At 34.6% G+C, this 23,658-nt stretch overlaps 1 protein-coding gene across 1 annotated transcript in view; it reads right to left on the reverse strand.

Moving 5' to 3' along the window:
• Window positions 1–12,074: 12,074 nt before the first annotated feature.
• LOC129220106 (CSC1-like protein 2) overlaps window positions 12,075–23,658 on the reverse strand; it is a 114,236-nt gene continuing 102,652 nt past the window's right edge. The window contains exon 8 of the mRNA XM_054854447.1: window positions 12,075–12,103. Within this exon, the coding sequence (XP_054710422.1) occupies window positions 12,075–12,103 (29 nt within the window). The remainder of the gene's footprint in view (window positions 12,104–23,658) is intronic.

The raw sequence follows: 23,658 nt of genomic DNA on the forward strand, positions 1-23,658 counted from the left end.
AGATCGTTCTGAGGTGTGTCAAAAGTTGCTCTTGCACGTTTTAATTTTGAGTATGATTTAGTCGCTGCTTTATGAATTTTTCTTTCATTATTCTGTGTTTCTTCTTCACAGCCTCCTCATCCGCTTTACAGCCACAAAATAAGCAGTGTTTTTAAAAACAAAAGCTGGATCCAAATTCACTTAATCGCGCTACAGTACGAGAAGGACTTATTTTTGAAGTACTGGCCTTTTTATCCTCACGTTGCTGCAGAGATTGAATTTTTCCGGGTGTATGATTTTCTGCAATCCACGCGAATTGTAACGGACTTTTGACTTCTTAAATAATCAGCATTCTTATAACTTCTCACGAGACTTGCATCGATTAAAGTTGGCATTCCATAACTGCCCAACACAACCTTCTCACCTTCAGTCAAAAGTTTATTGCAAATAAAGCGAAATTGTTACATTTTTCTTAAATATTAATTAGCACAAACAACAGTAGACGCTTGTGATAAATACGTTTATTCACTCGAACTGCACGTTTAACTCTAAAAGAAGCAGGTACCGTCAGGGGTGCCCTCCCCCCCCCCCTAGGAGGGTTCATGGCCCAGACTGCGCCATCGAAATTTTTAGGGGGATTGTTTTGAGGAGTATTTTTCATTAGGGGGGAGGCATGCTTTTGGGGGGGGGGGGGGATTTCCGCAAAAATGAGGGGGGTGCGCCTTTGCTCTTAGTGGGTTAGGCACCTCTGGGTACGTGAACGATGCCACACGGACTAGAATAGCCAGATGTTATTCAAGGCCACGCGAGTAGAGGGGATTCTGTGAATGACTGGCTGTGTTTTGAGAGTACGCAATATCTGGGAAGGATTGGTCTTTGAGAAAAAAATCATAAGGACCATTTTTATAGAGAATTTCGAGATCTACAACTTTGGTCTGCGGTACTTTTCGATAAAACTTACTGTTTTTGAGAAAAATCCAAAAAACCTAAAATTTTGACCTTTGACCCCGAATAACTTTTTTAGCGCACATGGGATCGATGGGGACTTTTGGCAACTTATTTGTAATGGTAAGCCCAAGGTCCCTACAAAAATTTAGCTTTCCCGGAATTTTTGTTATTTCAATTGTCTAAATTGACCGGACTAAGAAGTAATCTTTCACATTTTATTTCTGTATGAATTCGGCTCTGTCCCATTCCTGCCTCCGTCCCATTCTTACCGACCCTCCCCTACATTTCTCGAAACTTTTACCCATAAGTCATATTTTTGATGATGTGTATGTTATAAATGGATTTTTTAAAAAGAAGCTGTCACCCCGCAGTGTTCGAGCTACAGGAATAAATCCGGGAATTTTGGGTAATAAACCCGGAACTTCGGGGAACATTTGTATTTTAAAGGTAAACAAACTCCTTGTTTTTCCACGTTGATTTAGGGCATGATAATATTAGAATTTTTGAAATGATTGGTATCATTGCTGAAAAATCTTGTATGTTCTCAATGTAGAACAAGCTATTTGAAATTGAAGTCGAATTAAAACTAAAATATGCTTTGCAGTAAGACACCGCTCATAACCGGTAACTTTCTGCAAAATATCTAGCTTTGACTTCAGTTGAACTGCACCATTGCTGCGGTCACTCGCCTGGTGTGCTGATTCTACATTAGCTACCAGTTTGTTTGGCTCTCTGCAGTGATAGTTGTCCTAAAATTCCTAAAATTTCAAATTTTGTTCTAAAATTTCGAATTTTGTCTTAAAATTCCTAAAATTTTCATTTTTTACTCCCTACTTTCGCAGAAAAATAAAATCCAAGCTAAAAATGAAACTTTTTTTGATGATATGCCAAAATTTTAAAATAAAATCAACTTGGTAGAGCCTAAGAAATTTTCTCTAAAAAGAAAAAGAGAAAAACCTATGCTGCTGCTGCTTTTTTAAGGTGCAGGAGAGGGGGGGGGGGGGTGCAGTTAACCAATATGCTAAATATTAAGCTGTTTGTTTTACCAATACTTTGTAACTTTTGCAGCCATTCCTCTTCTGCAAAAAAGTAATATAAAATAAAATAGTAAAGAAAATAAAAACGGCTGTGTGCATCAAATGTTGCGCAAAAAGAGTTAGGGGGGAAAGGAATAGAATATGATATTTTTGATGTTCTCCCCTTTGAAAAGAAATGAAAAATATATCAACCAGGAGGGGAGAGGAGTATTCCCTCCTTCTCTCAAATTGCAGTTAAGGGTAAAAGCTATCATAGCTTATTAAATAAAATAGTGCCAGCAAAAAAATCTTAACATTTTGTTGGCAATTAAAAACTTTGCATGCAAACTTCCTGTCATAATCTTATTGGTATGGTCCCTAGTGATTTGGACGAGTACCGAATATTCGGCCACAACCTTTTCCGCCTCCAATTCAGTCACTTCCTAGTCTAAGCTGATGAGTGCTAAAAAGCACGAAACTGCAGCCTCGGATGGCATGACTGAGCTGGCGGTGTATTTTACGCAAAATATGCTTGTTGAAAAAGATTTTTTTAAAAAAAGAAATTGAAGTTGTTGGTGTTGATGCCCAAAAACACTCCTGTTTGTGAAAATTGCAACACCATGAAGGAAGCATCATAGTTGAATGAAATTTAATACACAGTTAGAGTGGTAATGGTACAAATAAATGATTACATTTTTAAACCAAACAAACAATAAAAAGAGATAGAAATTAGTATTTTGTGTGGCCACCAAGCGCCGCAATAAGAGCTACTACACGACTCGGCATAAAGTGAAACAAAGTTTGAATATCTGCATGCGGAAAAGTATTCCATACTGTTTGTATGCGCAACCTAAGCTCGTCTGTCGAAGCAATAGGCCGAGGATCACGAGCGAGACGCTGCCCAACGAAATCCCACACATGTTCAATCTGTGACATATCCGGGGAATATGCAGGCCAAGGAAGAGGCTGTACCTGCTGCGAATCAAGGTAGGATCTGACAGTCCTGGCGACATGTGGACGGGCATTATCCTGCTGGAATACAGACCCTGGCAATCTTTGCAGGAAAGGAACGGCTTGGGGCTGTAAAACTTCGTTTATGTATCGGGTGCTGTTCAAATTGCCCACAATTCGTAGCAATTGTGATTGTCCATGATATGCTATGGCACCCCAGACCATAACTCCTGGTGTTCTTCCACTGTGGCGATTAATAATGCACTCCGGAATGTGCCATTCATCGGCATAGCACCTGACACGAATTCAGCCATCATGGTGCCACAAATTGAAGCGGGATTCGTCCGAAAAGACGACCTGCTGCCAATCAACACGCCAGCTCCTATGCACATTGGCCCATTTAGCCGCAGGCGGCGATAGTTTTGCGTGAGAGGAATCCTGTATAAAGGAATCCTTGCGCGCAGCCCACGCTGCAGTTGACGTCTTTGATTTGATGAAGCACACAATGAAACACCTGTAGCTGTTGACCACTGTGCTGCCAATTGTCTAGAAGAAGCTGTGCGGTCCGTCAGCACCATACTCACCAGGTGTCTGTCATCGCGAGCTGACGTCACATTTCGGGGTCCACTCCCGGATTTCCAAGCTGTCCGACCCTTGTCCGTCCACTGTTTCCAAACACGCATGATTGTGCTGCTGTTACGCACCAAACGAGCGACTACTGCACGATAAGACAATCCAGCTTCACTAGGGTGGTCCAAAAAAGGCCCTTTTTAAAAAATTCCTGATTTTTATTGGTCCTACCCCCAGGGTTGGCAGGTTTCTGCCAAGGCGGTAAAAACCACTGGTAGAAACCGGTTAAAACCGGCATGGCAAAAACCCCTTTCTGCCACATTTATGGCAGAAACTGGCAGAAACTCAAAAAATGACATAAATGCAATTCCTGACATACAATAGAAAATGTATAAGAAAAATAATTAAATATTAACCCAAATACAATTTATTTACAACACTATCACCATTCAAAATCAAATTTTACATTGTTTTCACACTGCAGCAGCCTGTAACAAAATACAAGTTTTGACGCTGTTTCTAAACCTAAACAATTTCTTAATTTGTTGTGCACAAAGGAGAAATTTGAGAAGATTCTTTCAATCCCATCAAAACATCGATGTTAGAAATTAAAACATCGATCTTTTTATCAATGTATAACATACATTTTTGAATATACTACACTAATTTAAGCAATACAAAAGAATACGTATCCGACGAATATATTGAAAATACTGAACCTCAAATCATGAATATAATTTAATAAGAATAATTTCGCAACAGCTTGGTATTATAGTTGGGCAAAAATTGATAATAAGACAAGCACCGGTTAATACAATCTAGTTATAGTAATAAGGAAATATTTTCAAACTGAATTAAACTAAAAGTAAATTTACATCAAAAAAGAATCTAAGAAAAAATGCATCACGCACGATGTCAGTTGAATGATGAGAAAAAGTTGTGCTAATTATTTTAAAAATACAAAATTAACTCTAACAATAATTTTTAAGAGTAAGAAATATGTGTTGTACGTTTAGTTAATAATTAAACACAAATTTAAGGCAATAGACGGACGACTTGTTGGAGGAAATTGATAAGTAAGCCTGAATATTGGTGTTGACAGTTTGGAGAAAAAGAAGTTTCCTTACTTTGTCCCCCCAGAAGGGCATTTCTCTTTTCGCAGACTATCCCACCAGTCTGAGAAACATCTCTTTCGATGGAACAGAAGTTTCCATCACTATCAAATGCGTGTAGGATTTTCCTTTAGTTTAAGAACTGGAGCCTTGAAATAGACTGCAAGTTCTGGCACCAGACTACCAGTGTCAGGTTCTTCCAATAGCTTTGATCTCTTTTTTACTCTCTAGTTAATCTTTTACTATCTTGTAGTGATCTTCCCAAAAATCATCCTCTACGCAGAAAAATTGTTCTTATAAAACGGGTGCAAAAAATAATTTTTTTTTTTTTGGCAACTCCATAAGTAAACTTAATTACCTAGCGAGAAGATTGGAGAAAAATTTTATGATAATTTTCAATTAAAATACAAAAACATCAGCATCGAAACCAAAACATTGATAGTCCAAAAACATTGAAAGTAAAACATCGATGTTTTAACAAAAAAATCGATGTTTCCAAAACATCGACATCCATGTTGCACCCCTAGTTTCAACCAATGAAACTCTTTACATTTATGAGTCAGTGAATCTAACCAATTATATTGTTTCTTACATACAGCAAAGTTGAAGACTGTGTTAGTACTTATATAATTTGATTATTAGCTTTCCATAGAAATCAAAATGGGGGGGGGAGCTCTTTGTTCTTTGAGAATAGCTTTATTCAGTTATATTAAGTGTAAAATGACAAGTTTCTGAATTTTAGAATTTAATGAAATAAAAAAAAATCTGTATTTATTTAAATATTTGATATATCACACTTTATATTAAATGCAAACAAAATAATTATAAATAGAGACGTACCGAGTACTCGGTAATTACTCGGTACTCGGCCTATTCGGCCAATTTGCCGAGTACTCGGTACTCGGCCAAATTCTGATCAGATACTCGGCCAATACCGAGTAGTTGCAAAAAAATGAGTATTGTCCAAGACAGATACTAAAATTTATAGAAAAAAGAGCAAGCATTATATTCTGCAATCATTTACAATTAAAATTTATAAGTCAAACTTAAATTTTGAGAAAAATGAAGTTTGTAATGCTTCAATGGAATACATCTTTATTTTAATGTCCCCAAAGTTAATAAAACTTATTTATTAAAAATTATGCAAAAAAAAGGTAAGTATAGAAAATATGGAATTTTTATATTAAAAATGGATTTTTGCTACAAACAAAAATTAGTTATAAAAAATATAAAAATACCTTTGCTTAAAAAATAAAAGAAAATAAAACAACGTTAAAAGCACAGTGCAGGAACAATGCAGACACATGTTTTGGCGTTACAAGGAATTTCTTTTTCAATGCACAAAATGGGAGCTCGTGGATTTAAAGGCATCCGACAAAAGTTGGATTTTTTCGTCGTATGTCTTTACATTCTTTTGCTCACATGTTATGCACTGAAAAAGACGCTCCTTGTAACGGGGGGTCAGAAACACATGTCTGCAGTATTCCTGCACATTTGTTTTATCTGCTTTTAAAAATTATTTATGTTTGGCAGACTAGAACTATGATTGATTGGAATACAGTGAAACCCCTCCTAACGGACACCTCTCAAAGGCGGACACCCCTGTTATGTGGACAATTTTTAATTCCCAAGTTCCAATGCAAATAACATCTGAGGACACCTCTCTATTGCGGACAAAAAAAATTTGTCCTGTTAGTGTCCGCATTAGAGGGATTTCACTGTAATTTGTTTTAATTCCAACTTGATTAATCATAACTTTTATTTATTTATTTTTTATTTTAAAAATATTTTTTTTGTAAAATTTTTGACACAAACAAAATTGTTTATATAATGCGTAATTAAATTTCAGCAGGAATTTAGTTTTAAAAACTATTATATGGACAAGGAGGTCTATACTACTATTCCAATAAGTTCAAAATTTATCACATGTGTGTCGGTGGTTCTTCTTAAAACATAATTGGTACTTGGAAACTCGGCCGAGTAGGGAAAGGCCGAGTACTCGGTAACTCGGTACTCGGCCGAGTAGTGAAAGGCCGAGTACTCGGTACTCGGCTACTCGGCCAAAGTGCTACTCGGTACGTCTCTAATTATAAACAAACTGAAAAATTTGTTACTTACAACATTACAAGACTAAAATTTCTAACACATAGCAATTTCAACTACGATAAATTTTACTTTGCTTTAGAAATGTCAGTCTTGTTATTTAACATATTTTTACACTAATTATTAACTATTATATTAAGTTTTTGCAATGACGAAATGAGTTATATATTTTATTTTACTTAATTGCCTGTCATTAAGTAATTACTGGAGCTATTAAAAACATTTTCTAGTTTTTGCCAGTTTCTACCAGTTTCTGCCGGTTTTTACCGGTTATAACCAGTTTCTGCCACCGGCAGGGCAAAAACCAGTTTCTGCCGGCAAAAAGCCAACCCTGCCTACCCCCCATTTGGTTCCATCTGAGTAAAAATTAATTATTGTGAAGTTTGAGGCCATAATTTTAACATTTAGGTAAGGTAAAGAAGGTAGATAGTTGATCTGCGAAAGTTACCGAACGGACAACTACTCTACTGAGCTGCACAGTGACCATTTCGCACTTTTCATCTAAAAATAATTAAGAATTAATCGCCGAACTTTCTTCTTAAAACGCGTACATATGATTCTTATCAACATAATCCATACTTTTCCCCTAGTTCTTACAACATTTCGTAAAGATAGAAACCAAAAACAATATATATCTTTTTCAGAAATTGGATTTGTATTTGTTTTAACTTTTTTAATGTGGTTTTCAAATATGAATTTCTGTTTAACAATCAGGGTTCTGTTTAACAGCCGTTCTGTTTAGCAAGCATAAAAACAACATTAAATTAGTGCACTATAGAAATAATACAGCGTTACTTTTAACGACTGAAAAAGAAGAATAAATTTATTTTGATGTAAAGCATAGCAACACCGGCTGCTAATTTTCATTTGGAAATGATACATTCTGCTTAATAGTCCTCTCATCTTCAACTGCTAAAGGGTTTCCATAGTCGTCCAAGCTCTTGTACATATCGATATATTTTAGTAGAGCAAACGGCTGATAAACCTGTTAAAATGACAAAATACATCAACGTACATAAATTACATTCTCGAAAAACAGTTCATAATCTTTGTATAGTAAGTATACTGGTCTCCAGTGGCGGGTAGACGCCACTAATAGTCGCCAGATTTTGCCAACAAAAAGTAACTAAACAGCAAAGTTGCTTTCAAATTGCTAAAACATAAAAATTATCAGTTTAAATTTAAAGAAAGGTTAATACAACGGATTAACGCCACTAACATTCATATAGATAACACAGGTGGGGTTGCGGCTTTCGGCAAGTGGTGACCGTGTGGCGAATGATAATAAAATATTTTCTGTGGAGAGTGGTGACTCTTAATCTTAATCTCGACCTTGACCCTGCAGTCTAATTCGTTTCAAAATTAGTTTGAACCCTGAGAATGAGAACCTCGAAGTGTTATTTTTTTTTTTTCATTTTCTTTCTTTTTGCATTTCAGTTTTGTTATTTTTTAAATTCCAATATTATGTAATAGTTTCGATAAATTCAATTAAAGGTGGGCGAAACAATTTTTACACATCTTATTATTATTTGCTGTTTTTCAGTTTACGAAAATCCTTGGCGAAACTCAGTCTCCAAAGCCACTGAGCTACCTGTATAATGAACTCCGGAAGTGCTCTTCGAGGGAGGGGGGAGGGGCTTTGACGGTTCTCAAACTATAACTACTAACGAGATGAACGTACGAAGTCGAGAATTTTTTTCTTTCTATTTTTGAATTTTTATGTAGTGCAAAACTGCTGTGGCAACCACATGGCTGAAAAGAAGCACAAAATTAGCGGGATATACTTCAAAGTCTTTATTGGAATATTTTTCTCACAAATCACGGACCATACTTTTGTAAAAACGGGACCACGGGGAGATGGCGGATGACCTTGAAGCGGAAACATCATTTGTTAATAGGTAAAAATCAGCCTGAAAGCGCCAAGCAGTAAGAAGCGCGTTCTCGCTGATCCTATCTGTTACAAAGTGATAAGAAACAACCTATTACGAATAATACAAATGACGTTTCCATTTCAAGATCATCCACCATCTCTCCGTGGTCAAGCTGCTAAAAGAAAAAAAAAACAATTTTGACGCTTTGTGAATGCTAAAATCGCTGCATTCATGTCCACTGACAAACGCAGTGGCGGATACACGGGGGGGGGGGTCATAGATGTCATAACCCCCTAAAACGTTCGAAAAAAATATCCGTCCGCATTGTATTCAAACACTTTATGAATAAAATGTAAACAATTAGGGGAAACTGGGGATACTTGACCCCCACTTTTGTTTTCAATTATTTTCTCAGATGCAAATTATTAGTTTTTTTCAGAAAAAAGTACGTGAAGAAAGATAATTCTTTCCTCTATCTGACAGTATTTTTTTAGTTGAAATTAAACAGATAGTTTTGGTAAAATATTTTTTTTAATAGCCTTATAAAGGGATCATGTATCCCCACATCAAGGGATACATGATCCCTTCATGGAGGATACTTGATCTCACCGAGAAAATACATAAACTTTTCGTTAGATCAGCTTTATTTATGGATTTTAGTTTTCTATATAATTTTTCTAAAAATAACACTAGTTCTAATTTTTTTAATTAAATTATAATAAAGTGAACATAAAATAACATTGTTTTAAATTCCACTAGGATATTTAAAAAAAATGTACACATTTTAAATGAACTTATGATGCTTTTGATGAGTAATTTATTCTCTAATAGAGTTGTGAACGAAACCTTACTACTATTATATATGCGAAAGTTTGTCCGGATGTATGGATGTTTGTTACTCTTTCACGCAAAAACTACTGAACGGATTTTGATGAAACTTGACAATAATATAGTTTATGCATCAGAATAACACATAGGGTAGTTTTCGTGCCGTTATGGGGGCAAACCCCCTTAGGGGGGCAATAAAATACAATTTTCGTGTAAATTCTCTAATATAGGGATGAAAAAATACTTGCACATATTTACATTATATGTCCATTGAAAGCTCTGATTTTTCTGCTGAAGATGGCACCTGTTTGAAATTTCTAAGTAGAATAAAAAACGAGTTATGAGCTTTTTAGTTCCATGTTCGAAGGCTTTCCTCAACTCAATACAGTATTTAGTGCATCATCTCAACTCGCTGTCGATAGCGACAATTGTTATATTGTTGACTTTCTTTGCTTTTCGTGATTGTTCAAGGCTTTTCTCAAGTCAAATCTTGAACTAAGATTTTTGCACAAGATTGGCAAATAATACATGATTTGGCTGATGATTTTCCATTTAAACGGAACTTTAATGTAATTAATGGTTTTTATTATTATTTATGCTGATTGAACACTTACTCATTATCCAATCATCCAGCAGATTGCCAAAATTTTTGCTGTTTTTGAAGCCGAAGACTACGTCATAATGTTTCTCAGCTTTCACCATGTAAACAAAATATCGCCAATCAAAGAATCTTTAAAAACTTTTTTTACTGTGTTAAATAATTCAGCAACTAAATTAGGCAAATCCATAAACAGCTCAAAAACTTCCATTACTTTTCCTTTTTGCACAATTTCAAACAATCGCCAAATTTTACTACTTATTTTGGAAACATTTCGGATGAAACTCTTTAGCGCCATTTTATGGTGACCAAACGTATCTCAGATTGCATATCTCTGTAACGAAGATTAATATCATATCGTTTTACAAAGTAAGGAAAGAAGGGGGGGAGGGGAGCATCATCGAAGGTATCCCAAAACGATTCCCGCAAATTCGGTAAAATCGCACCAAGAGCCCACAATGATTGAAAATTTTCAAAATAACTAAAGCAAGTATAAGGGGATTACGAGCGCGGCTACATTTTTTTTAAAAACTTCGTACTTCAATAGCCATACAGAGCAAGTTTTAGACTCCATGTTAAAAAAAGTATCAACAGATTAATCTTTTTAAACATGAGAAGATTAATTTCATGTTTTGGAAATTTATGCTTAAATATAGTGCTTTCGTTTGTAAATCAATACTATTTTGTTTTTTATACTTATTGCTATTTTAGTTTTATGGGAAAGGAAGAAACTCGATTTTTAATCACGTCAAAAAGATGTGTTTTAAATTCTTTCACTTAAAACAGAAAACAAAAGCAAGTAACGATTTTTTCTCATAATTATTACTGATCCAGGCAACGCCGGGTATTTTTGCTAGTATTTCATAAATAAAACTAACAATTTTTTTAAAGTAGCGTAATGAAACTCGAACTACAACAAATAAAAAAAGAAAAAGGTTGACAAGCACAAAAATCAACTCTTTTGCTTCTTGTCTTGCAATGGTAAAATTAAAAGTTTTATCAATTAAAATTAATTTTAAAAAAGAGGAATGAAAAATGTAAATATCAGCATACTTATAGAAAAGAATGGAAAGCCTAGCATATATTTTCAAAACCTGAAAAGTCAAATGCAAACAATTCGTTTGTTGTAGTTTTTAAAAGTTCAGTTCAACCCATCTGAATGTGTGCAACTTAACACATTCATTCTCATTTACTACACTTTGTAATTTTTTTCAGGAAAAATAGATTGATTAAGTATGTTACCTTTTCGCTTTAAAGAAAACTTATTTCAAACTCTGGAAATTCAACTTAGCATTCTATCCGCTAATGGGTCTAAATAATGGGCAGCTAACTTTTTTTGATGTAAATCTAAAGATAGCGAAGACATTTTTTTTTCATTCAAACAAGGATTTGACATCTATTTCAACTTGTTCAAGCTTATTTGGCTGATCAAAACATAACTCATCAGTAGAGTTAGTTTATGTTAAGATGTTTGAGGTGTTATGTGGATTACAAGAGCGAACTGATATTTTTATATTTTTATTGTTTAGCATATTTACTGCAGTGTTATATTGTTACAAATTCTGTAAATAGTAAATATTTTTATGATTAATTTGTCGTAATCTAGCTAAATTTGGCGTTTACTAAATTATCTTTCATCTAAAATTATTGAGCAACATAACCTGTAAATAGTTTCTTGTAATGAATATACAGCCCCCGTACATTCGACTGAAGTATTCGTTCCCCTCATTTCTGATTGATAAAATTTGTGAATGGAAAGAAATAAGAAAGTGTAGAACGGTGTAGCATTTTCTGGAATAGTTGAGAGGTCTCTTTCGATGTCTATAAATAGCCGTTACGCATGATAAAAAATCTGGCTCAAATGAGCCGTTGGGCTGAGAGCATTTATTTTGCTCTGTGTGTATTAGCTCTGTTTATTGCGAGGCATTTCGCTGTGTTGTTTTTTGTATTTGGTTGTAAATACGTGTGTAACCTTTGAGTTTACGGTGTTGATTGTTATTTGCTTAATTGCTGATGATTGATTTAGCAGTTGTCAACGATCTTTCCTGTACATAGTGTAAATAAATCTCCTGTGTTTCTCTCAAGAACTGTGTCGTCCTTACGAGAAAATTGAAGCTGCACCGGAACCTTTAACAATATAAATCTATCACTTATACTATGATAAATTTTATTATGTTAATATGGTTTTGAATGTTTAAAGTTAATGTCAACTAAGTAAACAAAAGTTATATTGTTTTCATTGTGTTTATATTGTCATATGGAACTTGATCCCTGGGATCATGTATCAATCTAAACGAAGGGATCAAGTATCCCTAATATACGATTTTTACAAACATACTTGTTATATTAACAATCAGTGGCAATTTACTAAAAGTATGTCTCAATTATAAAAGACTGTCTATACTTTAACATTACACTTCAGTTTTTTTTTTCTTTCAAGTTTTATATATTGGATAATATAAACTTAAATGCTTTCGTAAAAAAAAGTTTCCCTTGCCACATTCAGACAATCATTTCGTGAGCTAAAACAAAATGGCTGAAAAAAAACAAAATGTTGCCAGATTTTATGTACAAGTATAACTTTAACATAATTCTCAGGTTTCAAATCTCAATTTAATCATTTTGGTACATTTTTCGCTATGGGATCATGTATCCCCAGGGATCAAGTATCCCCAGTCTCCCCAATAGTAATATTTTCAATTCTGTAATTATTTTTAATAGTAAGTATTTGATATACAACCTCTTTTCCTTGCTTTTGAAATTAATTAGCACCGCTTATGTCCTATTACGGGCCTTATTCCTGGCTGATTTGGTGCGTTTTATTGACACCCAGGCCTTTTCAGAAATTTTTCTTACCCAAAACTGAAGATTCTTTTAGGGGGGGGGGGGTCATTCTTCAGCGTGACTCTCCCTACAATGGTAGTCTGTATCCGTCTATGGACAAACGCACTAACTAATGAATTTTGCCGCGCATGCATCGTGTGCGTAACAGTATGAAGGGAGTTGATAAATAGATTTTACTTCTCTTTCTGATCTTTCGATGTCCAAAAATGATGTCCTTTTCCTTTTTTCAGCCTGGAATTAAAGGAGGAAAAAAACGATTATTTTTTAAAAAGATCAACTATCAAATTTTGAATATATGTAGTTATAAATATATTTAATAATTTAATAACTTATATTTATTAAAAAGGGTTCGAACTAGTGATGTAACAACTCGGATATCCGAGGAAAACCAAACTTCTGCATCCGATGCGTTTTTAAAGGATCTTTTACGTGATCAAATTTTATTACATGTTTGAAATTCTAACATAAGTCGGTATAAAAACCTATCAAATTCCATTCAACTTAGTTTTTTTTAAAAATAAAATAATAAGGTATCATTTCCACAATTAACAAGTTAATTTTAAACCCGCAACACAACAAGGAAGGGGGTTATAAGCTTGACGTGTGTCTGTCTGTGACATCGCAGCTCTTAAACGAATAAACCATTTGAACAGTTATTTTTTCACAAAAAAAAAAAAAAAAAAAAAAAAAAAACAATACCTGAATGTTGACTTCGTATGCTATGCACGACTGAACATTGCGCTCAAGGAGTGGGCGACAAATTTAAGAGATACAGCTAAGTTGGCAGCTGTTTTGGCGACTCATTTTTGGATTCAAATTTGACGAGAAATCACCAGGCTTAGTGACATTTCAAGAATTAACATGTAATAGTATTTCAATGCAAATAAATGAATTGATATCCTTTGTAACCTCCAGTATGTAGCAGGATACTATTTCTAAACGGATTTTCATTCAACGCTAAGCAAGGGAAACAGCTTCAGCGTGAGTCAGTCTTTGTTGATGCTTTTAATGAAAACGAGCTGACGTGTGTGTGTGTGTGTGTGTGTGCATCACATGACTTCTTTTACACCAATTTAATGATAATAGTAGTGCCTTGGAGTTAGCAAAGAAACATTTTAAATATTTTTGCCCCAAGTTTGTTGCGAACTGAAGCAAAAAACCGTTTTATACAGATTAATTTTCCCAATAATGCACATTTTAATGTGATTCAATAGTTAGCTCTATAAATAATGCCAATAGTGGCCAAAATAAAACCAAATTAAAAAAAAAAAAGAAAAACCGTCAATTTTTTTTTTGTCGCCAAGCTGGCAAAAAAACTTGACGACCAAAAGCTTGGCGATATATCATGAACTATTTGCATAAATTATAACACCATTGCATTGAAATTAACAATGATTCCCCCCCCCCCAAAAAAAAGGTGCAAAAGACCCCTTCAGAAACACCCCAATGCAACCAAAAGGACATACCGTTCTTGAGTTATGCGACATACATACGCACATACGCACGCGCATACATACATACGGACGTCACGAGAAAACTCGTTGTAATTAACTCGGAGATCGTCAAAATGGATTTTCGGGTGTATATACGTACTAGACACTTATCCACGAGTGATCGGGTTAAAAAAAAAAAAAAAAGTCAACGTTCATTCGGGGGTGAGCAAAATGGAAATTAAGCCCGATTTTTGAGTGAAATTGTTTTCGTGAATACTATACTTCCTTTTTTGTAAAAGGAAGTAAAAACGTAATTTTACGCCCCTCCCCTTTTTAAAAGTAAAATCTGTTTAAGTTGAGCTTTGAATGAACGTAAACGATTTGTTACCATGGCGAGGAAAATTTGACTTCGTAATAAATATCAAAACAACGAACTAGACTAGACTTACTCTCGTCGTCATGGTATTCTGAAAAATCAGAGTGACATCAACTTCGGTCAGGTGAGCTTAACCCATTCCCTGCTGGCGTTGCGTTTTCGCAACATTAATTCAAATTTTTGTAAGCAATTCGTGATTGCTCAAAAAAAAAAAAAAAAAAAAAAAAAAAGCCTCCTTTTTAGCATTGCATTTAATAAACAAAACGCGATGTTGTGTGCTCTTGAATGAGAGTGGTGGCGTAATGGGGTTGTTTCCTTCAGTCAAAAGTAAAGCTTGACCAAGAAGATAAGGCGCGTGGACTGGAAGCGGAAATGGGACACTTTATTTTAAAATAGGTAGTGTGAGTGAGAGCGCACAAGCGGAGTAGGGGTTACTTGGCGAAGATGCGTTGATATTTCGCACTTGCGAATTCACACATTTGGAGAATTGGGGAGGGAGGGGATTTTTAAAATGTTTAATTTATTTATTTAAATTTATTTGTTGATTTATTTTTAATGTAAACTATTTCATTTACTATTTTATTTTAATTTATTTAATTTTAACGTAATTTTATTTATTTAATTATTTAATTATTTTGTGTGTATGCGTGTGTGTTATTGGTGTAGCACGGAACGTTTCTAACAAAACAATAATAAAAATAATAATTTAAAATAAATAAATAAATAAGTAGGGCAAAGGGGATAAGAAAAATTAGGGGGGGGGGGGGGGGTCATATGGTATAGCAAAAGTTTTTGATACTCATACAGAATTCCTGGTAAAAAGGATTGAAAATGCGCATAGTAGCACTGAAATAAGTTTTAGAAGGCTGTAAACCTGTGAGTTCTCTTTCGCGCGTGTGCACTTGCTCTTAATTTGATATATATAAATTTCAAACACTTGAAAGCCCCCTTTGGTATGACCAAACAACAGGTTGCAGTGTGTGCAAGTGGGAGAAAAGGTTGGAGGTGCAATATTTCAATGCAAGTTTTAGTGGGGTTTCCAATATTTTCTGTGTCTAGAGCCCCGTGAAGTATTATTAATAATTTATATTATCTTCCTCGACCATAATTTTTCTTAAGTCCTTTCAACGAAGTATGATTAGATTGTGCTTTACCCAAAATTCTTAAAAAGTGCTCAATTTCCTTAAACAAAAGAATCTCCTTAATGCCATCATAGTAAGTTTAAAAATTATTTTCTGAGTAGTTTATGATTAGCAGAAGGTGGAATCTTCAAAAGACAAAGAGCCCGAAGAAATTTCTATTCCATTCTCGAATTCTGCAACAAACCTTTTCCAGATTATGTAATGTTAGGCTTCATTTTTAGTGCAAACAGTGAAACATGGTCCCATTTTATTCTAGTTAAATTGTTGTGAATGCCCCCAAATACCGCTTTAAATCAGGTGCTTTTTAGAAGCTTAGTCCCCGTTTCCCTCATGTTATTTTTTTTAAATTAATTTCATTTATAATTAACCCCTCCACCCCCTCTCCAATCTAGCGCTCAGTAAAGTGTATTGAGGAAAAATAAATAGCATTTTCAACGATTTCACTACCACCATAAATAATCCATACTGCTGGTTTTGAAGCTATTAAAAAAAAATACAGAAATTTGTTTTCATAACGTTGGTTCCAAAAGTTTTAAAATATAATTTAGCTTTTGCGGAAACAAGAAATGAAAGAGATGTATTTATTTTCATTTTTTTTTTTTTTTAACGTTTTGATACTGTTTTCAGGTCCGTCATTTGGAAGATCAGGGGGTCATTTCAACCCCTTCCCTGGATTTTAAAACACAATGTAACCATGCATTATGTTGCTTTTTTACCTATAAAAATTGAGTATATACGCTTTGCCCCCCCCCCCCCCCAACACTTCGAAATGACGAGGCTGACTGCGTTGTCACTACCTAAGCCCCAAATTTAAACCAAACTTTTTAAACTGAAGTGAAACTTTCTTAAAATAAGAACTGTAAAGTAATGTAGTCAGGGGCATGCACCGCCACCGGAGAGGGGGGGGGGGGGACACCTGTCGGCCCGGGATCGAGCCTGAAGGAGCCCGAGATTTCTAAAATAAGGGGTGAAATTTTGTGGGGACGTACGGGTAAACAATTTAGAGGGGCCCCGTAAAAGACATTTGTGACGGGCCCCGAAATTTCCGTGCACGCAACTGAATGTAGTCCAACAAAATAATGTGCAATGAAACACATAATTAGCAATGATATTTAAAAACTCTTAAGTTGTAGCAAAATTTAAATTACTTATATTATTTCACAGATGCATTCATTCCATATGCAACTGCTCACTATTTATGCTAATATCTCTCCAATATACGATGGCGAAAACATTGATTCTAAACATTAGGGGGTGCAGAACAATCGTACAGTAATAACGCTCTGAGCATAACAAATTTTTATGAAAAGTTCGCTGAACTGTGAAAAATAAGATTCAGAGTAATATTACTGCTACAAATAATCTGAATAAAGTAGAACAGTCTGCTTCACTTGCATCAATTACATGATTTGCGCTGTTGTAAATTCGCCACTGTTTTTTTTCTATTAATGCAACTGCCCTCCCCCCCCCCCCCTTTAATGGGTTCTTCTTGTCACTCTGCCTCGAGGAGCTTGTCAGGTGATAAAACTAAAGTGTTCTTTTCAGAACAAAATGTCTTTAAAAGGAAAAACGTTGCATTCTAGAGAAAGGAACGTTGTTAATAATGTGAGAAGATTTTTTGAAAAAGAAGCTAGGTCTGGCGAACTTTTAATTTCAATTCATAAAGTGCAACACAGAATATCTGCCGCAACTGGAGTTTCAGTTCGGACAATCCAACGTACAAAAAAAGAATCGCTTTCGAATGACCTGTTGTTATCTCCTGGAAAACATCGCCCTCAACCTGTTAATCGGAAAGCGTTTTTGGATAGTTTTGACTTATGTGTTGTGAGGAGCACGATAAATGAATTTTATAAATCAAAAAAGATGCCTACAATACGATTAGTATTGCCAATTTTAAGAGATAAAATTAATTTCCCCTGGAAGAGGGAAACGCTAAGAAAAATCTTACACAAAATTGGATTTCGATGGAAAAAATGTCAGAACAGGAGAAAAGTGCTGATTGAACGACCTGACATCATTTCATGGCGATGCAGATACTTACGAGAAATAAAAAAGCATCGTCAAAATCAAAGGAATATTGTGTTTATTGATGAAACTTGGATTGACAATACTCTCGTTTTCCAAATGCTGGCAAGACGGAAAAATTGGAGCTACTGTCAAAGATGGAGCAGGAAGTCGATTGATAGTAGTGCATGCAGGATCTAAAGAAGGGTTTATACCCAATGCAGGTTTGGTCTTCAAAGCAGGATGTGCCAAGGGTGATTACCATGGGCAAATGAATTCCAAAAATTTCGAAAAATATATTCGAGAAATTTTTTTACCAAACATCGCCCCTAACTCTGTAATAGTAATGGACAATGCTTCGTACCATACGAAGGTTGTAGACCCTGTACCATCGAAATATGCAACAAAATATGTGATGCGTCAGTATCTAGACGAACACTCAATCCCATATGACAGCAATTTGAGAAAACCGGAAATTTTTGAAATAATTCAAGCAAATGCTTCACCGACAAAAAAATATCGCATGGATGAACTTAAAAAACAGCATGGACACTCGATTCTACGATTGCCCCCTTATCATTGTGATTTGAACCCGATCGAGTTAGCCTGGGCAGCTGTCAAGCGCTTTATAAGGAATAGAAACGTTGAAGCTGAGTTAAGTCTCAAAACTCTAGAAGAACTTACAACGCACGCAATTCAAAGTGTTTCCAGTGACGACTGGGAAAAATACTGCAGCCACATTGAAAAATTGGAGACGAAATATTGGGACACTGACGGAATCGTAGAAAATGTAGTTGAAACTCTAAATTTCACCGTTGAATCAGAGTCAGGAACAGATACAGCTTCCGAAACAGGCTCAATGGATTGGGAATGAGACATTTTCGGCAATTTATCCTGTTAAATATTTCATGTTTTCGCAATTCCATCCACATCTTTTAAATTTTTTCGCAATAGCTTTATTGTTTTCACATCTTAGTTTGATAACGCATTCTGTTTCGGAAATTTACATTTTTTTTTTCATTTCGAAAAAAGGCTTCAAAGATCCCCCCCCCCCCTTTTTTCCCATTCTTGTCATCAATTCTCAATAACAGATTTCAAGATTTAAAAAAAAAACACTTATACAAGTTCACGATTGAAGACCTGTGCTTATTTTCTGCTTTATTTTAAGGAGGGATTGGAAGAATTGCAATCTTCCAGAGCCTTTGTTTTTTTGTTTTTTTTTTCCTTGACATATTATCCATTCCAGTATAAACGAGGAATTTTCTATCAATGTATCGGAAATCAACCGTTTATAAGTTGCACATGTGCTTTCTTACTAATATATCAATATTTTGTAATCTAAGTAGAAAATTTTTAAGATCGGAACAATTTTCATGAATGTTTAAAAAAAATTACTACATAAGTTTAATTGCACATTCATAAGATTGGAAGGAGTGGAACAATTGTTTTTGTAAATCACTGGAAGGGATTTAGAGAAGCACAATCTGTAGAACGAAACAGTTTATCATTGTAATTCAATGTCACAAGCTTCATACAGCAGTATCCTCTAAAATTTTTTAGGAATTTACCAACAGGTGTTCTTAAAATTCATTCTTCCTATAATTTATTTTTTTTTCTTTGATATTCATAATGTTTGAATGTTGCTGATCTTGTTTAATTAATTAATGCTACCCCCATGATTCTCGCTACCATATATTTCGTACTTCCAGTAATACTTTTTCTCTCACCCTTTTTATTTATTCATTTGTTTTGTTCTTAAGAATTATTATTTAGTTGATTAAACATCATTATTATAACCCTTGTTTTGATTTCTTATTCAACAAAATGCAAAATAATATACGTATTAACCTTCTTTTTTTTTTATTTATAAGTATTTAATTCACAATATTTTTAAATGTGGGTGTGGAAACGAGGGTGGGGTTCACCTTGAGACACTTTTCCTCCTTTTTTTCTAATTTTGTTATACATTAGTCCGTCATTGTCAAACCCACTATGCAACTTATAAAAATTTCAGGAGAAGGTTATAAGACATGTTTGTACAAAAAAAAAAAAAAAAAAAAAATCTTACCTGCTTAATCAGTGGAATCAAAGTACTAGTGTATTTGAAAATTAGAACGTTTTAAAATCTATGTGGGAAAATAGAGCTGTCCCAAGGCTTCCTTTGGACAAGATGCTTCCGTTTCCCAAAGGAAGCATCTTTTTCCTACCATCCTTTTTTTATATTTTAAATATGCTGACCTTCTTGGGAGGCCACTGTGTAAACTACGAATACGAACGTCTTAATCATCTTGGCATACGATTCGATTAGGCAAAATGATAGTATTTATGTAAAATGTATTGCGACCCTTTTTTCTTCTTTTTTTTAAAAAAAAGTAGAATTAGTTTTGTTAAATGTATGGCTATTTTACTGTTTGGTGAAATAAAATTAAACTACGGACGTATTTTTGAATACGAATAGCAGTATAAAGATTAAATAAAGTACAGGTCACACGCTGGGGCACCCCGAACCAAAATGTTCGGAAGGAGGAAATGAAAATTCAAATTTTACTGCATGTTAAAATACAACATGCACACATCCTACATCTGAGAAGATATATAAGTATGAGAGGAAAAAACGCAATTCTCTGTACTGGTATCTTCCACTTTGCCAAATCTTTTGACAAAATGTGTCAAATAAGGACTTTTTGTGAGGCCTCAGTGAACTCCCATCGGTACCTCTCTGTTCACAGGCTTATAATTTCCCGTTTAATTCATGCAAACATAAACTGTTTTCTGTTAAATTATATATTTACTCAGAATCATTAAAATATAATGCCACAAAATTCCTCTTAATTTTAGTTTTTAAGGTATTATGACGCCAAACAAAATTTACTATAAAAAGTACTGAAATACATCAGATACAATTTACCTCATGGTAATTTAAAAATAACGAGAATATTTAAAGTTTTATTATTTGTTATCAGAAAAAAAAGTTCGAAATGCTGTGTTAAGATTGCTTTTTCAAAAGTTTAATCTGCATTCTTAGGATCAAAAAGGGGAAATCATTATTACAATGCTCAAATATAAATTTTCCTACATTTAGTACTTGGTAACACTAAATTTAATTACTAAGCACACAGTAAAAACACATAATCAATCGATCGATTACAAGTTAATTTACAAACTGCATATAAATTCACAATCGACAAACTCCGTTTTTTTTCGGAAAAAATGAGCGAGAGAAGAAAGGCGATAAGAAGCCAAAGTAAGTAATTCTGATTTTCAGTCATTTGCTATCTACGCCAAATCGCCGTAATCGACTCGTCCAGCCCCTACGTCACGGGCGCCTTCTCTTCGTGGTCTAGCTATACTACTTATAGCCACTGAAGTTGATAGAATGAGCAAAGAGAATAACATGGAGCGAGGAAAAACTTTTATTTTCAAAACGTTTAATTTGTAATTCGTTTTTCGAAATGTCCGATTTTTCAAATAAGGCGTGGTCTTTATGATGTCACAAATGATGAACTTTGGCACTCTGAATGTTTACGCTTGCTGTCTACCGCGTTTCCAGGTTATGATCATTCGGAAGCGAATTAAATACTGGGCTCTACGCTTGCTATCAATCAAATCGTTGCCATTACACTTGAGTAAAGATGCGAATTAAATATTGCTCTCTGCGCTAATGGCTTAAGTGAGTGGCATTTCATCACTTGTGATGTCATGTGCGTAAAAAATGAAACTGAATCTGCGCACCGATTAAAATAATTGTTAACAAATATTAAACTTTGTCAAATTATTCTTAAAACTAGAAAGTCGCCCGGCAAGGTATGGCAGGTGAAAATTGCTTCTACTCTTCTACATTTGAACGAAGTCATTGCCTATTTGGTGATATTTTAATAGTTAAAACTGTAACCTTAACTCCAGTGGATGAACCCTAAACCGATGCTTCCTAAACTCCAGTGGATAGCGTTAATTTTCAACCACTTTTTCGTTTCTCCATTCCCCTGAAATGACACAGCATTACCAGTAAAGCAGTTAAGACGCCGGATCAAGTTCAGCCTTGTCACGATAAAGCCATTCCCTGCATATCAAACATTACCAAAACATATTATCAAATTATCATGCCGTGGCGCGAGTTTCATTGTTGAAACTCGCGGGCTACTCGATCATCGGCTTTAATATATATATACTAGCAAAAATACCCGGCGTTGCCTGGGTCAGTAATAAATATGAGAAAAAATCGATATTTGCTTTTGTTTTCTGTTTTAAGTGAAAGAATTTAAAACACATCTTTTTGACGTGATTAAAAATCGAGTTTTTTCCTTACCCATAAAACTAAAATAGCCATAAGGTATAAAGAACAAAATAGTATTGATTTAGAAACGAAAGCACTATATTTAAGCATACACAAATTTCCAAATTATGAAATTAATCTTCTCATGTTTAAAAAGATTAATCTGTTGATACTTTTTTTTTTAACATGGAGTCTAAAACCTTCTCTGCATGGCTATTGAAGTACGAAGTTTTTTAAAAAAAAATGTAGCCGCGCTCATAATCCCCTTGTACTTGCTTTAGTTATTTTGGGAAATTTTAATCATTGTGGGCTCTTGGTGCGATTTTACCGAATTTGCGAGAGTCGTTTTGGGGTACCTTCGATGATGCTCCCCCCTTTTTTTACTTTGTAAAACGATATGATATTAACTTTCATTACAGAGATATAGTCACCAGATGCTGAGATACTTTTGGTCACCATAAAATGGCGGTAAACAGTTTCATCCGAAATGTTTCCAAAATAAGTAGTAAAATCTGATGATTGTTTGAAATTGTGCAAAAAGGAAAATTAATGGAAGTTTTTGTGCTGTTTATGGATTTGCCTAATTTAGTTGCTGGATTATTTAACACAGTAAAAAAAGTCTTTTGAAAATTCTTTGATTGGCGATATTTTGTTTACATGGTGAAAGCGGAGAAACATTATGACGTAGTCTTCGGCTTCAAAAACAGCGACGTTGAAAAAACTGCCAAATGCATCAGCTACGGAAATCTTTCTGCAAAAATTTTGGCGATCTGCTGGTTGATTGGATAATGAGTAAGTGTTCAATCAGCATAAATATTAATAAAAACCATTAATTACATTAAAGTTCCGTTTAAGTGGAAAATGATCAGCCAAATCATGTATTATTTGCCAATCTTGTGCAAAAATCTTACTTCAAGATTTGACTTGAGAAAAGCCTTGAACAGTCACGAAAAGCAAAGATAGTCAAAAATACAACAATTGTCGCTATCGACAGGGAGTTGAGATGATACACTAAATACTGTATTAAGTTAAGGAAAGCCTTCGAACATGGAAGTAAAAAGCTCATTACTCGTTTTTTATTCTACTTAGAAATTTCGAACAGGTGCCATCTTCAGCAGAAAAATCAGAGCTTTCGATGGACATATAATGTAAATATGTGCAAGTATATTTTCATCCCAATATTAGAGAATTTATACAAAAATTGTGTTTTATTGCCCCCCTAAGGGGGTTTTGCCCCCCATAATGGGACGAAAACTACCCTATGTGTTATTCTGATGCATTAGCTATATTATTGTAAAGTTTCATCAAAATCCGTTCAGTAGTTTTTGCGTGAAAGAGTAACAAACATCCATACATACATCCATACATCCATACATCCAAACAGACAAACTTTCGCATCTTACTAATATTATATATGCGAAAGTTTGTCTGTATGGATGGATGTATGGATGTATGGATGGATGTATGGATGTTTGTTACTCTTTCACGCAAAAACTACTGAACGGATTTTGATGAAACTTTACAATAATATAGCTTATGCATCAGAATAACACATAGGGTAGTTTTCGTCCCGTTATGGGGGGGCAAAACCCCCTTAGGGGGGCAATAAA

Source organism: Uloborus diversus, chromosome 4, assembly GCF_026930045.1.
Source record: "Uloborus diversus isolate 005 chromosome 4, Udiv.v.3.1, whole genome shotgun sequence".
In the NCBI taxonomy this organism is placed as follows: Eukaryota; Metazoa; Arthropoda; class Arachnida; order Araneae; family Uloboridae; genus Uloborus; species Uloborus diversus.